Source organism: Gaeumannomyces tritici, assembly GCF_000145635.1.
Source record: "Gaeumannomyces tritici R3-111a-1 unplaced genomic scaffold supercont2.5, whole genome shotgun sequence".
NCBI classification, from domain to species: Eukaryota; Fungi; Ascomycota; class Sordariomycetes; order Magnaporthales; family Magnaporthaceae; genus Gaeumannomyces; species Gaeumannomyces tritici.
In genome coordinates this window covers 1,628,135-1,641,217 of record NW_008804549.1, presented here as the reverse complement: position 1 = coordinate 1,641,217, position 13,083 = coordinate 1,628,135, and the positions used below count along the sequence as shown (strand labels likewise).

General features: G+C 57.2%; 6 protein-coding genes across 6 annotated transcripts; 3 read left to right on the top strand and 3 right to left on the bottom strand.

Moving 5' to 3' along the window:
• Positions 1-185: 185 nt before the first annotated feature.
• Positions 186-1,232, bottom strand: GGTG_09537 (hypothetical protein; the record flags this gene model as incomplete). Its single annotated transcript, XM_009227388.1, has 1 exon — positions 186-1,232. The coding sequence occupies one exon, from the start codon at positions 1,230-1,232 to the stop codon at positions 186-188; it is 1,047 nt and encodes a 348-aa protein (XP_009225652.1).
• Positions 1,233-2,326: 1,094 nt separating this feature from the next.
• On the top strand, positions 2,327-6,177 carry GGTG_09536 (Poly(A) polymerase pla1). Its single transcript, XM_009227387.1, has 6 exons — positions 2,327-2,857; positions 2,936-3,683; positions 3,758-4,472; positions 4,598-4,718; positions 4,782-4,899; positions 5,067-6,177. Exons 1-6 carry the CDS (start codon positions 2,715-2,717, stop codon positions 5,121-5,123), a joined length of 1,902 nt encoding a protein of 633 aa, XP_009225651.1. The 5' UTR covers positions 2,327-2,714; the 3' UTR covers positions 5,124-6,177.
• Positions 6,178-6,270: 93 nt separating this feature from the next.
• GGTG_09535 (hypothetical protein) lies at positions 6,271-7,551 on the bottom strand (the record flags this gene model as incomplete). Its single annotated transcript, XM_009227386.1, has 1 exon — positions 6,271-7,551. The coding sequence occupies one exon, from the start codon at positions 7,549-7,551 to the stop codon at positions 6,271-6,273; it is 1,281 nt and encodes a 426-aa protein (XP_009225650.1).
• Positions 7,552-7,834: 283 nt separating this feature from the next.
• Positions 7,835-10,160, bottom strand: GGTG_09534 (hypothetical protein). The gene is made up of 5 exons (XM_009227385.1): positions 10,017-10,160; positions 9,725-9,924; positions 9,196-9,637; positions 8,510-9,126; positions 7,835-8,388 (listed from the first exon to the last, which is right to left on the bottom strand). The coding sequence occupies exons 1-5, from the start codon at positions 10,086-10,088 to the stop codon at positions 8,118-8,120; spliced, it is 1,602 nt and encodes a 533-aa protein (XP_009225649.1). The 5' UTR covers positions 10,089-10,160; the 3' UTR covers positions 7,835-8,117.
• An 89-nt stretch (positions 10,161-10,249) lies between these two features.
• Positions 10,250-11,406, top strand: GGTG_09533 (hypothetical protein). The gene is made up of 2 exons (XM_009227384.1): positions 10,250-10,551; positions 10,743-11,406. The coding sequence occupies exons 1-2, from the start codon at positions 10,377-10,379 to the stop codon at positions 11,165-11,167; spliced, it is 600 nt and encodes a 199-aa protein (XP_009225648.1). The 5' UTR covers positions 10,250-10,376; the 3' UTR covers positions 11,168-11,406.
• Positions 11,407-11,687: 281 nt separating this feature from the next.
• On the top strand, positions 11,688-12,976 carry GGTG_09532 (hypothetical protein). Its single transcript, XM_009227383.1, has 3 exons — positions 11,688-12,072; positions 12,136-12,275; positions 12,438-12,976. Exons 1-3 carry the CDS (start codon positions 11,849-11,851, stop codon positions 12,545-12,547), a joined length of 474 nt encoding a protein of 157 aa, XP_009225647.1. The 5' UTR covers positions 11,688-11,848; the 3' UTR covers positions 12,548-12,976.
• The last annotated feature ends 107 nt before the right edge of the window (positions 12,977-13,083 follow it).

The window sequence follows — 13,083 nt, the reverse complement described above, 5'->3', positions numbered from 1 at the left end:
GGATGTTTAAATTACACAAAGGTGGTGCGTCCCAACTGAAATGCTGACCTGTATACAAATCATGCCAGCACGTTACGATGGATAGGTAGAGTACAAACTAATCGCATAGGTAAACCAACATGAAGCCCTATTTCCCTTCCGCCACCCATTTCACGCTTTCACACCCACCACCTAGCGCTTGATGTTCAGGTCACGTTCGATAGAAAAACTCCACTACCTGAGCGGTAAATCCCGCTAAATCCCTGCCAGCCAGGTCCCTCTAGCTCTACGCGGCGCCCAAACATAGGCACCGCCCATGACTTCTTCGTGGGATTCGCACCCACATGTGAAAGAAGTTCTTTGGCACACCCTGCAGCCGCAGCAGCAGCGTAATGATTCCAGGCGTCGTTCTTGTGGGAGTCTGCGTAGGAGGACACGCCACGGATAACAAGGCACGGGAACTCGCTCATGACGCCCGCCGCCTCCATTTCGAAGCAGAGTATGTCGCCCACCGCGCGACCGAAGGCGTCCCTGCTCGCAGCACTTTTCACCATGCGATCGCCCGATGCGATCAGCCCATAGTGAATCATTGCAGACTCGGCCGCACGCGGCGTCCTGCTGACTTGCGACGCAGCGTCGCACTGGCTACAGTCGGGTTGTTGTGGCGGATGCGAATATTCTGGCTTGAATAGTCTGTCGAGTGCGGCCGATGGGCGACTGTATATGGCAAGGTCAGGGCCCTTCTGCACCATCGTGGAGACGGCTGTATCGATCTGGGTTGGCTCGAGAAGGTGGTCCGACCGCATCTCCTCGACCGCAGCTCTCAAGATGGACGGCAGCGGCTGCAGGAAGCCCTTGAGAACAAATCCGCTTTCTGTATCCTTCCCTGGATCGTACTGCACCACGCCGCCGTATGTGCCCTCGGGCATGCTGACGACCACATCACCCAGGCGGATATCGTGCTTGGTGCTGGGCACGCCGCTGCCAATTCCCACGAGGAGACGCAGGCCGAGGCACGGAAATGTCCGATCCATATTGGTGGCGACGATGACTGCGGCGCCCTTCCCCTGCGTGCCTGGGAGGCAGGCAACCACGACGTTGTGGCCGCTGAGCTCGCCGAGCACGTATCTGTTTGGATCTCCCGGGTGAGTGGATGGACGGGTGTGTTCACGGTCTAGCATGTAGCGGACGGCGCTCATCTCAAACCCAGCGGCGCACACGATCCCGATCGTGTATTCTTCGTATTTGGTCATGTCTGCTGTCCTGACGATTCCGAGCCTTGTCGTGATGAACAGAATAGGAGGCTGTTGCACTCAAACATCCTCGGAGACTCCAAGTGGACATGGTAGCAACTCAGCCGCAAAGGACTGCCGCTGGGTCAACCAATAACGTCGTGCTTTTCCAGGTCAAACTGCTGTTGCAAACGCCCAACCAACAAAAAAGATATACCGAATAAGAAAAAAATGAGAGTGGAAGTGCTAGCATCGGGGCGTAATATACTCGGCGATACACATCCTCGTACAACCTACGCCATGCAAAATTTAGCTTGTTCGTGGTCCGCATTGGCCCGGCACGATGATGCATTGCAGATGACGGAAGCCTGGTTTCGGTTACAAAGCCGCGTCCTTGATTCGAATCACCCGGGCGCGCAGGGTTCTTTACGTGTGTTGAATTCGTGGAAAGGAAACTATCAAAAGTCGGTATACAGACTGACAGCGGTAGTAACAATGTTATCGGGTTTTGCTTCCATCGGATTGCTTGGCTAGCCTTGCTTCCCGTCATCTCGCGGGTAGATCCCCACTTCTATTTCTCATAGGATGCCCAACGTCCTGCGACAGCTCGCGAACGGGAAAGCGTTGCCCGCGTGTGTGGCTGCGTTTTGCCTGGTATGGTACGTGGAATCCCCTCGCATGCGTCGCGGAGGATTCTCACAATGAGGATTCAGGGCGTGAAGTTTACAGGGCTAGGTAGCGTCAGTAGTCCCGTCCGTTGGAACGGCTCTGCGGCGTAGTCAACTATGGGCGTCAGTCGAGGCCAGCAATGCTGGTGAGCTGTAGATGCAATTTGGGTTCAAACGACAGCAGGCGACATCGGACATACCAGCTAGCCGCGAATTGAGACGCGACAAACGGGCTGCAAGCACTTCCGGTTGGCGCGAGGCTCGATTTGGCTGACGTGCGTGGAAAGCCACAGCCACGTTCCAGCCGGTAACCAGTCGTCCCGGCCGACGGCGGCCCCATCCTGTCTTCCAGGGGGGCTCCCTATTGGCCACCTAGCCACAACCCCTGCCTGGAATAGTGGACTCTCCCCACGCTCTTTCGCCCGTCCCGCCTGTAGGAAGCTGGAACCTCAATCTAGTGATGGCACTTTGCGTTTGGACGGCCAGCTTGTTTTCTCCCCTCGTGCTCGCGCCGTTTCTAACCCCCGGCCAGAATAATACATCATCACAACACCACCGTATCTATTACCCCGAGGGCGTTGGGTCACAGCGGACAAGGTGACGGCGGTCGTCCTACTCGGTGGTTGCTGCCCTCTCTGACTCTCTGACTTTTCCAGGCCAGCAGCCTTTGTTCTCACCTGCAACAATCAGACGCTGAACCTTCCTCGATATTGCGCCTCCACGCGGCGCGCCCTCGAAACCTCTTCGACCGATTGTCTCAACATATTTTGCGACGAGTCCGTTTGCCCGTGGAAGCGCTGCTCGATAGCACGTAAACCTCGCCCACCTCGACGCGATGGAGACGGAACGTCAACTGGGCGTGACGCCGCCCGTGTCCGTGAGCCTGCCTTCCGAATTCGAACTGCAGGCCACCGACGCCCTGCTAGCCGAACTGCGCGCACAAAACTCGTTCGAGAGCCCGCTGGAGACAGAGAAACGGTAGGCACCCAGCTAGACCCTCTCGATGCACCGCTGCTGGTTTGTTGGTGCTGACAGTGCTTTGTTGCGCCTGCGCAGCCATCGCGTGCTCGCGTCTCTACAGACCATCGCAGACGCCTTCGTCAAGGTCGTTGCCAAGGAGCGCGAACCTCACAATGCAGTCCTCATCAAGGACGCCCGTGCCAAGGTGTTTGCCTATGGCAGTCTTCGTCTCGGCGTCTGGGGCCCGGGCTCCGATATCGATACCCTCGTTGTCGGTCCGAGATACGTCACAAGGGAAGACTACTTCCAACACTTTCCCGACCTCCTGGTTAAGATGGCCCCCCCTGGTGCCATCACCGATCTCACTGTCGTCGAGGAGGCATTTGTGCCCATCATCAAGTTCGAATACCATGGCATCAGCATCGACTTGATCTTCTCCAGGATCGCGACACTGAAGCAGTTGCCCAGCGACCCGGCCTGGGGCCTGAAGGATGACAACCTACTGCGCGGTCTGGATGAGAAGGAGCTGAGATCGGTGAACGGCACCAGGGTAACCGACGAGATCCTGAGCCTTGTCCCGGAGCAGAATATTTTCCGGACCGCCCTGCGCGCCATCAAGCTGTGGGCTCAGCGCAGGGCCATCTATGGCAACATCATGGGCTTCCCCGGAGGTGTCGCATGGGCCATGCTTGTTGCGCGAGTCTGCCAGCTATACCCCAAGGCAACATCATCAGTCATTGTCAACAAGTTTTTCAGTATCTTGTTGCAGTGGCCCTGGCCCCAGCCTGTGCTTCTCAAGCCTATTGGCGACGGGCCTCTGCAGGTTCGAGTCTGGAACCCAAGGGTATGTACCCGATCCGATCCCCTTTCCCGGCTAGGCCACGGTTGAATCCGCTAACGCAATACCGAAACAAAAAGGTCTACAAGGGCGATAGCTATCACCTCATGCCGGTCATCACCCCTGCATATCCGTCCATGTGTGCGACTTTCAATGTTACCAGGTCCTCCATGACGGTCATCAAACGCGAGCTCCAACTTGCAGCAGAGATCACGAACAACATCATGTGCAGCACAAAGCCCTGGAAGGACATGTTTGCGAAGCACACCTTCTTCACCAAGGACTTCAAGTACTACATGCAGGTGATCTCGGCTAGCAGAGATAAGGAGGCTCACAAAATATGGTCTGGTTTTGTCGAATCCAAAGTCCGTATGCTGGTGCAGTCTCTCGAGAGGCACGAATCGATAGCTGTCGCGCGCCCTTTTATCAAAGGCTTCGAGCGCTTTCACCGCTACCGCAACGGCGAGCAGTTTGCACAAATCCTTGATGGCAATCTTCAGCACGTCATCAAAGAGGGAGGCGGCGCAAGCCCTTCGCCAGATGAAATGCAGGTGAAGAAAGCGAACGAGCCATCAGTCAAAACTGAGGATGGTAACAAGGTGAAGCAAGAGAATGGTGAGGTGCCGGTGAAACAAGAAACCGCCGTGAAGGTGAAGGACGAGAAGCCCGAGGAGGTACCAATGGCCTCATTTCCCGAACATCAACCAATCGAGGCGAACGCTGATGCCAAAGCGGATGACGGAGCCCTCGAAATGTACACGACGACCCACTACATCGGTCTAGAACTCACCCCAGGTATGTGGACTTCCATCTGAGAGAGTGTGCTCGGTCGGCCAAGTTCCTCTATGGATATATGTGCTACTCCGTTTAATACTCGGTACAGGTGACTCCGCCTTGATTCTAACCACGGGATTGTCTAGCCGCCAAATCTCTTGACCTTTCATTCCAGGTCAATGACTTCAAGGCTCTGTGCCACGAGTGGGAGAAGTACAAGAATGAACTCAGTGACCGCTGCTACGTCAATATCAAGGATCTACGGAAGTAAGCAACTGCCAGCCTCGACCGATCTCCTCCGGGATCGATTTTGGGCTAATACAACCACAGCGTCGCACTCCCGGACGACCTGTTCGAGCCCGGTGACGTCAAACCAGCGAAGCCGATTAAGAGGCGGCCTGCAGCTGGCACCAACGCAATCGGCGACAAGAAGCGTCCCGCCAACGAAGTACGTCGTCGAAACTGTCCTGCCTGTGGCCCAAGGCAAACAGGACACGAGGAATGGAACCTGGATTATCAGATACCCCAAAAACCCTTCCTTAAACCCATATTCCCTCGCCCCAGACGTATCGGCCTCTTGACCCCTATAGTTGATGATGCTGACACCATCCCTAGGATAACTCAAACCCAGCGAAGCGAAGGCAGGCAGCCTCTATCGCCGCCGCCGGCTAATTACCGCACCAACCACACGCCACTGAATGGCATGGCGTGTGGGGGCTCCTATACATCGTGCCTCGGTGATGTTCCTTTTCCAAACTGACGGTGCCCCGTGATCCCGGTTCGCGGGTATCTCATCCAGTCGGCTACCCGCCGCTGTGGCCGCAGGCGACCTCCTAATATTTGGTTAGGGCAACGCCTGCCGACGACAACAATTTGGCCTACGGATATTGACAAACAGGTTTCTGCTGGCGTTGCGAGGCTTTTTTTCGGTCAATACTCCTGCCCAGCGACCCAAATCTGGCCGCAACAAACCAGTTATCCGCGACGTCGCATATGCGGTGCTAACAGACTGAAAAAGAAAACATGAAAAAAAAGAGAGAAAAAAAGAACAGAAAAAAAAACACAAAACAAAGCAAGGCATGAGACGTGAGTCTCGCAACCCCGGAACAAGGCAACCGAACCCACATGCCTCTAATGCCCATTTTTTTCAGATAAGACTTGTAGATTGAGGACGCCGTCCCCACCCCTTCCCTTCCATTTATCCTTGGGGGGAGGCGAGTAGAGTGTTGACATTTCTGAACATCACTTGAAAGTTTTCCTCAACTACCATTTAGTCTCTTTTATTCTTCAACTTTCACTTCGTCTCATTATTTTCCCTGTCTGTCTCATTCCCGTTTTTCTGTACTTTTTGTCTTTCTGCATTCATGCTCGGCGTCTCGGACAGGTCCTTCAGTTTTCATCGTGGGGGTAGTGCATTACATTTCACCAAAAACAAGTCCGGCGACAACGACAACAACAACAACACAACAACATAGAGTGTGGGATACGACCAATCGAGAGAGCGAGGGAGAGAAAGTGGGGTCTCACTTGTCAGCCGATTCCACAGCCCGCAGTGGCTCTCCGGTCACGCTGCCAATGATTTTCGGTTGGAAGGGAGACATGAGGGAGCGCTGTCGAGAGGAGACGCTCGACTTTCCGCTGTAATGTTAAATATCAGACTCAGCCGAATAAACACTCGATTAGAGGCCTCAGCGGGCCTCACCACCAACAAATTAAACTATCTGGATACTATCGGCCCTAGCAGATGTGGCAAAATGGGTGTCATGCGCAACGCAATGTGTTTCTCGTCATGAACCTCGTGCAGCTTAGATTCCGTCGGTTACTTGCCCAATATGGCCTGGACCAAGTTGTCGGGCTGATGGTAGTAGTCCAGCACCACGACTCCCAGCCTCTTGCCGGCCAGGCCCTTTAAGAAGGGCACGAGCTGATGGTTGACCCCGCCCTTTGGCGTGTACTCTGACCCGTTGCCCAGGGCCATGACCTGGGGCCAGATGGGCGGGTGGGCGGCGTCGTCCATGGCGCCGGCGAAGGTGATGAAGAGCGAGTCCGGGGCGGCCGGGCCGGCGGCCTTGAGCAGGTGCTCGGCCGTGACGTTGAACTTTACGGGCAGGACGGCGAGCGCCACGCGCGGGTCGCCGCGGTAGTTGTTGCCGTCGGCGTCGGCGCCGCTGAAGCCCAGCCCTTCGAAGCCGCCCGAGGCCGGCAGGAGCGCGGCCGGCTGGTGCAAGTCCTCGACGTAGACCGCGACGACGTTGCTGTCGCCGCCGTTGTGTTGTTGCTGCTTGATGGTGAAGCCGGGCGAGTTGACGGGCCACGCGGAGGGCGGCAGGCGCAGGCCGGGCAGCTGGTCGTCGTGGCCGGCGCCCAGGAGCGGGTCGAGAGGGGCGAAGCGGCGCAGCAGGATGATCTTGCCCCGGGCGGCGCCCAGGTTGGGCGGCAGGCCACCGTCGCCGCGGTAGAGATACCGCGTGGCCGGGTCAGACGTCAGGACGCGGTGGAGCTCCCGCTGGGCGTCACGGCGGGCGGTCGCGCCGCGGTCCCTGTTGCCGACGAGCTCGAGGGCGACGGACAGCAGCACGGCCTCGCGCGGGTGGGCGTCGAGCCAGCCGTAGAGGGCGCGCAGGGCGGCCTCGAAGCTGACGGTATCCTCGGACAGGACGAGGTCGCCCTTGTACAGCACCAGCTTGCCGTGGCCGTCCGGGTCCGTGTTGACGCGCAGGTCGAAGAAGCGGACGCCGGCGGCGAGCGAGTCGGCGATGCCGCGGTCCTGCATCCGGCACGAGCTGATGTTGAACTTGGGCGTCGCCGTCACCGTGTCCTCGGGCGCCGCGATGGACCGCGTCGTGCCGTTGCGGACGAGCCACGTGGCGCTGTCGCGCGTGCCGGGGATGTTGAGGTGCTGGATCTTGGTCGAGTCCGGGTAGGTCGCCATCCAGTTGGAGTAGGCACCCGAGGAGTCAGCGGAGGCGCCGAAGATGTCAAGCTGGACGGCGCCGGGGCTGCTGCCCCTGTCGATGGCTTTGGCGTCGGCGCCGCTGGCGACAAGGGCCAGTCCGGCGAGGCAGGCTGCCGCGGTGGCGATGGTCTTGGAGGGGAACATGATGGGCCTGCTGGCTTGTGTACCCGTTCTGCCCGTTTGCGTCTGTTCCGAGCCTCTCTGGCAAGGGGTGTGGCTGCTATACGCGGTAGAGCTGGCTCTCTACCAGACCCTCTGTTGGTTGAGGAAGGGAGTGATGTGTTGTGAGGCGAGGGTTGGCGCCCAGAAGAAATATGGGTAGGATATATGTATCCTCTCGCAGACTTTTCACCCGCCTGTCATCCCAAGTTGAGGGAAGGAGCGGGTCGGTGGCAGTTTCCCACAATAAGAAAAAGTGACGAGGCGATGGGCCAGGCAGAAGCATCTATAAAAACGGCAAATGGACCCTCAATCTCGAGCCAAGAAAAAGCCCGGGTGGTACATCAGGCGGTCAACGGCCATTGTCGTCAAACTGGAACACGTTTGCTACCTTTGTGCTATCCGAATTTCTGGGCCCTTCTCTTTCCCACATTCACCCGCCCACGCCTGCCTGCCTATTGGAGATGTAACGTGTTATGGATACGAAGGCGGAAGCAAACGGCATCCTAAAAAAGCACTTAGATACCCGGCACACACCTACCGAATGATCTTCAGTCGTCGTCGCCGTCGTCGCTGCCGCTCGACCAGCCTTCGTGGTACTCCTCGGCCATTTGTGCAAGCTCGTTACTCAGTGCCTCCCTATCCTCGACGCCGATGCTTCGGGCCACGTTGGTCCGGAGCAGCTTGAGCCTGTCCGACGTTGCACTGTCCGTGGTCAACGATCCGATGACCGGCAGCGCGCCCTTTGAGGCTTCACCCGAGGCCGTGGAGAATATCGAGGGGAAGCTGTCCGGCTGGGGGAACCTCAGGTCGGAGAAGTAGCTGCCAGTCACAGAAAGTTCGTGTTAGCCACCACAGACCCTCGACGACGGAAAAAGGAGAAAAGGGGTGGCAGAGGTGCAACAGTGTTTGTAGCGCCTCCATAGTGACTCGATCAACTAACCTCCGTACTGCAGCCTTCCCCGATCCTTGGTGCTGCCTAGCAAACCGCCGGTCCTGCGCCGGCGCGTCCTCGCTCGGTGGTATACCACGGACAGAAACCGTCTGGCCAAAAATGTGCCGGCGCGACTTGTGCCCGTTCTGGCGCGAGGGGGACGCAAACTCGTCGTGTGTCGTAAAGTCGATCGGCAGGTCCACGCCCCTGGCCCCTTCTACCGTGTCCTCGTTACCATCATACTCATCTCCGCCGTCGATGGCGTACTTCTTGAGAACATCTGGCCGCTGCCTGGGATCTGATGACGAGTCATCGGGCTCGTCATGCACAACGTCCATCTGCAGGGTCGCGATGGTCTGCTTCCCCATGACGTTGAGCCACTCGGCCATCCTATCCATGTTATCGCTGTTGGGGCCGCGCTTGAGTCTGGATGGGAGAGTAGCCGTCTCGAGGGCCGAGGCGAGTAGGGCTGACGTATGCCAGCGGGACGCAGTATCCAGTCGTGACGTCAAGGCTTTATGCGAAGCCAGAGACCGCGGCATGGAGAAAGGCACCACGATCGATGCCTGCTTGTAGAGCTCCGTCAGGGCGCGGGCCTTGTTGGACATCCTCAGGAGGCGTTTTTCCTAGACTTGCTATCAGCTTGCCTCTGCTTCTCAGCCACAGCTCTGTTAGTGATAGAACAGAAAACTCACCCTGTTCAGGCCCGGGGCGGAGTCCTGCAGACCCCAGACCCAGACGATCGACTTTGCGTATTCGTCACGCAGGCGCTCAGCGTAGCGGGCTGCGAAGCCACCCCAGGCATCGTCGATAGTGGTGAAGACCTGTATGGCCTGCATTTGGTCGGCCTCCTCGACAAACGGGCGCAGGTCGCGGTCGAGGAGGTCGTGCTCCTTGTCGAGCTCGGCAAAGAGCTCCTCGCCCGCCTGCCAGCGCTCAAAGGGCTGGATGGACGAGTTGAGCTCGTAGTCGTTGAGTTGCACGACGGAACGGGGGTGCATGAAGACGCGGTTGAAGTCGGACCAGTACCGCACCGAGCCGGGCGTCAGCTCCGCGGGCGTCTCGCCCTTTTCCAGGCTCTGTTGATACTCGGCCACTTCGATGGGAGTCTGCTTCTGGACGACAGTCTTGCCGCTCCTTTTTTTTCCAGTGTTCCCCAACCACATCTCAGTAACCATCACGTCAAAGAGAAACACGCATTTTTGAAGTGATATCAGGACTCACCACAGGGCCTGTGGGGTCTGGCCATCTTGGGCCTCGTATAGCGCGTTGATCTTGCGCATGGAGCCGAAGCCACCCTTCAGGTCATATATGACTGTCCGGGGCATGTAGGTGTCGGAGCCACCCGCCCCGATACCCGGTCTCCAGTGGACATCGTGGTTGACCGGCGACTCCTCGTCGTCAGAATAGGTGAAATATGCCTCCTGTTACTGACAATTTTTAGACACACCCCTGCTTGTCTTAGCATATGCACCCGCGCACCACACTCTTGCTCCCGACTGCGACGCTACAGTACCTGCGCATTCCAGAAGTGCGTTGCCAAATAATTGCTGGGCTGGCCCAGCTGCAGTGTTACTATCTCGTGCATCTTTTCGAGCTGCCTGCCCCTGTGGCGAAACGGAGCGTTGGGTGAAAACGGGGTGAGGCACGAATTCGATGGATGCTCAATCATGTGGATTCCATGTCGGGCAGTTCTGCGGGTTGAGTGCGGGTATAAACTGGCCCCCAGTGCCGTCCCAGACCGCCCAGGCCAGACGTCATCGTCACAACCGACCAAGCAAACGGCAAAAAACAACGACAAACCGTGCAGCCAGACGCCCTCAGATTTTGGTTTTCTTGGGACTACGAAACTACAATTGCGGCGACGATAGCGCCCATGGAGAATCTGAGGAGGTACGTCTCCCAGGAGGCGCAGTCGTACGTAGCTCCTCCCGCCAAAGAGGTCGCCGCGGCTCTGCAGCTGGGCGACAGGGCCCCAAGCTCGGCGAAGCTCCCCTTTCCCACTGGGAAGCCCACAATCGTGGTGTTTCTCCGGCACTGCGGGTGTCCTTGTAAGTCCCACCCTTCGCTAGGCTGATATCGAAGAGGGAGAAAAAGCCCGGCCCATGGATGGCATGGGCTCTTGGTCACTTACACCCGCCCACTCACCCCGCAATGCACGAATATCGTATCCATATGTACAAACAATACAAACAAACACCTGCCACTTGCTTATTCGAACAAACCCCCCAAAAAATCACAGTTGCCGAAAAGACCTTTAGGAGCCTGGCAGAGCTCTCAGACAAGCACAGGAGCATCCGCTGCATCGCCGTGTCGCACTCGTCCGAGGACACGACGGAGCGCTGGGTCGAGGAGGTGGGCGGGGAGTGGGAGGTCAGCGTGCTGGTGGACGAGGCGCGCGACCTCTACGCGGCGTGGGGGCTGGGCCTAGGCTCCTACTGGTCCGTCTGGAACCCGCGAATCATCGCGAGCGCCGTCCGGCTCTCGCAGACGGACCGCATCGCGAACCGCACCACCGAGAGCGGCTCCCGCTGGCAGACGGGCGGCGCCTTCGCCGTCGACGCCCTGGGGGTGGTGCGCTGGGCCCAGGTGGCCGGCTCGGCCGACGAGGTGCCGGACCTCAGGATGGCCCTCGTCGCGCTGCGCGTGCCGGGGGCGGGTCGCTAAGGGTCGCTAGGAGGGAACCTAGAGCTAGGGCTGGGGTGTTTTTGTGATTTGGGCGCCGGGACGGGCTGAGGGTTTAATTGTTTGCCCTCTGCCCACATGATCAGGGGGCTGCGGAGGCCCGCGTTTGCTCTGTTTGTTATCTCCATCCTGCGTCTTTGACTTCCATGATGCGCAAGCGCTTATTGCTTCCCGTGTAGACTGCAACATCAATGAAAATTCAAATGTTAGTGGACCCTCGTAAACGTGTCTTGATCCCTCCCCAACCTCCCGTGGCAATGAAGGTTGATCAATATATTGGACGGGCCTTTGTAGAAACGTGGCTGGTTGTGGTCCGTTCCCCCTTTTTTTTTCCTTTCTTGCTTTGAATTTTTTCCCTTCCTTTTTTCGCGCTGACGTCGGCCGGGCGTCCTGCCAGGAATCCGGCCTTCCATTTCTAGAGCAAGAGGGGTCAGTGGCGTCCATGCGGCGGTCATTCCCATGGTCAAAGCTCCAAGCGTCCCGTACCAGCAGGTGGGGTAGAAAAGGCGCCGTTGCCCAGCAGACAGCCAGGCTGATGGGAGAGTCTCTTGCATTCTTCTCCACCTGCTGCGCTGCCCTGCGACCAGCCCCACTTCACACGTCGTCACCTTGCAAGACGCGACCGTTTCACCGCGACGCCCACTCCACCACGCTATTCCCGTCATGTCTGAGGCTGGGGATGGAGGTGCGGGCTCTCCGCCGCCGCCAGATGTCGAAAAGACGATCGCTGTCCGCCAGCGCGGGCACGCTACGCGACAGGACCTGGCGGAAATCCTCCAGCCCATGTTCGACGATATGGAGCAGAGGCTTGAAGCGAGACTTGCAGCGAATATGGAGCAGATATTTGCGGAGATGGCGCGAGTTACGGCGATAGCGGTTCCTGCAAGGTATTGCCTGTATTGGTTAGGCTTGCATTATATCATATTTTAACTAATAGTGTGCACTTTTAGTGTTCTCAATGTCACTATCCACTCTCTCAATTCCAACGTTACAGATCGAAACCGAGCCCTTGGTCCAATTGTGTCGCTTGTAACAGGCAAGCACATTTTGGAAACCAGCAAGTCGATTGCTGAGCTTAGCAATCTTTGCGGTGTGTTATACTAGTTTTACTTATTCTCGTTTTTATTTCATTATTTTTCCTAATTCCAGTTTTTCTTTCCCTTTTTAATCGTATTCCTATTCCTTAAAAACGCATCCCATTACGAATTTTCAAAGCTAATTGTTATTTTCAATGGAAAATATTTATATATAGGCAGTAACTTGAATGACCACCTTCAAGCTATGGGCTTATCTACCAACGGAACTGTTAGGGAGAAGCAACTGCGAATTTGTCGAGAGATGGGTATTGTAAGTCTTGAGTAAATTGTAGCGGGTTTAGGTTACAGCTTGGAAGCGCAGGGGCGTAAGGCCACGGCAGGTGGCTTGGGACACAGGGACCTGGCCCAAAGGGGGGAAAGTCACGTGCGGTGTTGCTTCATAGTGGCACCCGAGTTTGCCTGTCTGTCAATTAAACAAAAAATCTCGCGAGCGCAGCGCCGACAATCGAGCCAAACTCTGATGCTGGCATCTGGGCCTGGCCAGACACACCATTCATTGTGCGCCGCCGATATCCTCGCTGCATCCGGCCTGTTTCTAAAAACTTTCATTTTTTGGTTTCGTCTTCTCCCGACTGGAGACGCCTCTCGCGATCAGCTCAGCATCCTTGAATTGCGCCCTTCCCAAGCCGAGCCGAACAGCGCGCGCCGCCAAAAACCCGGCAGGGTCAGCACAGCCAGCGACGCGCCACCAACCACGCGCTCTCGACGACCAGCCTCCAGCCCTTTCTCCCACGTCAAAATCTCTCGCAACCGCAACCGAAACCTATAGAAACGATCCTCGCACTTGTTCGCCGACGTCGG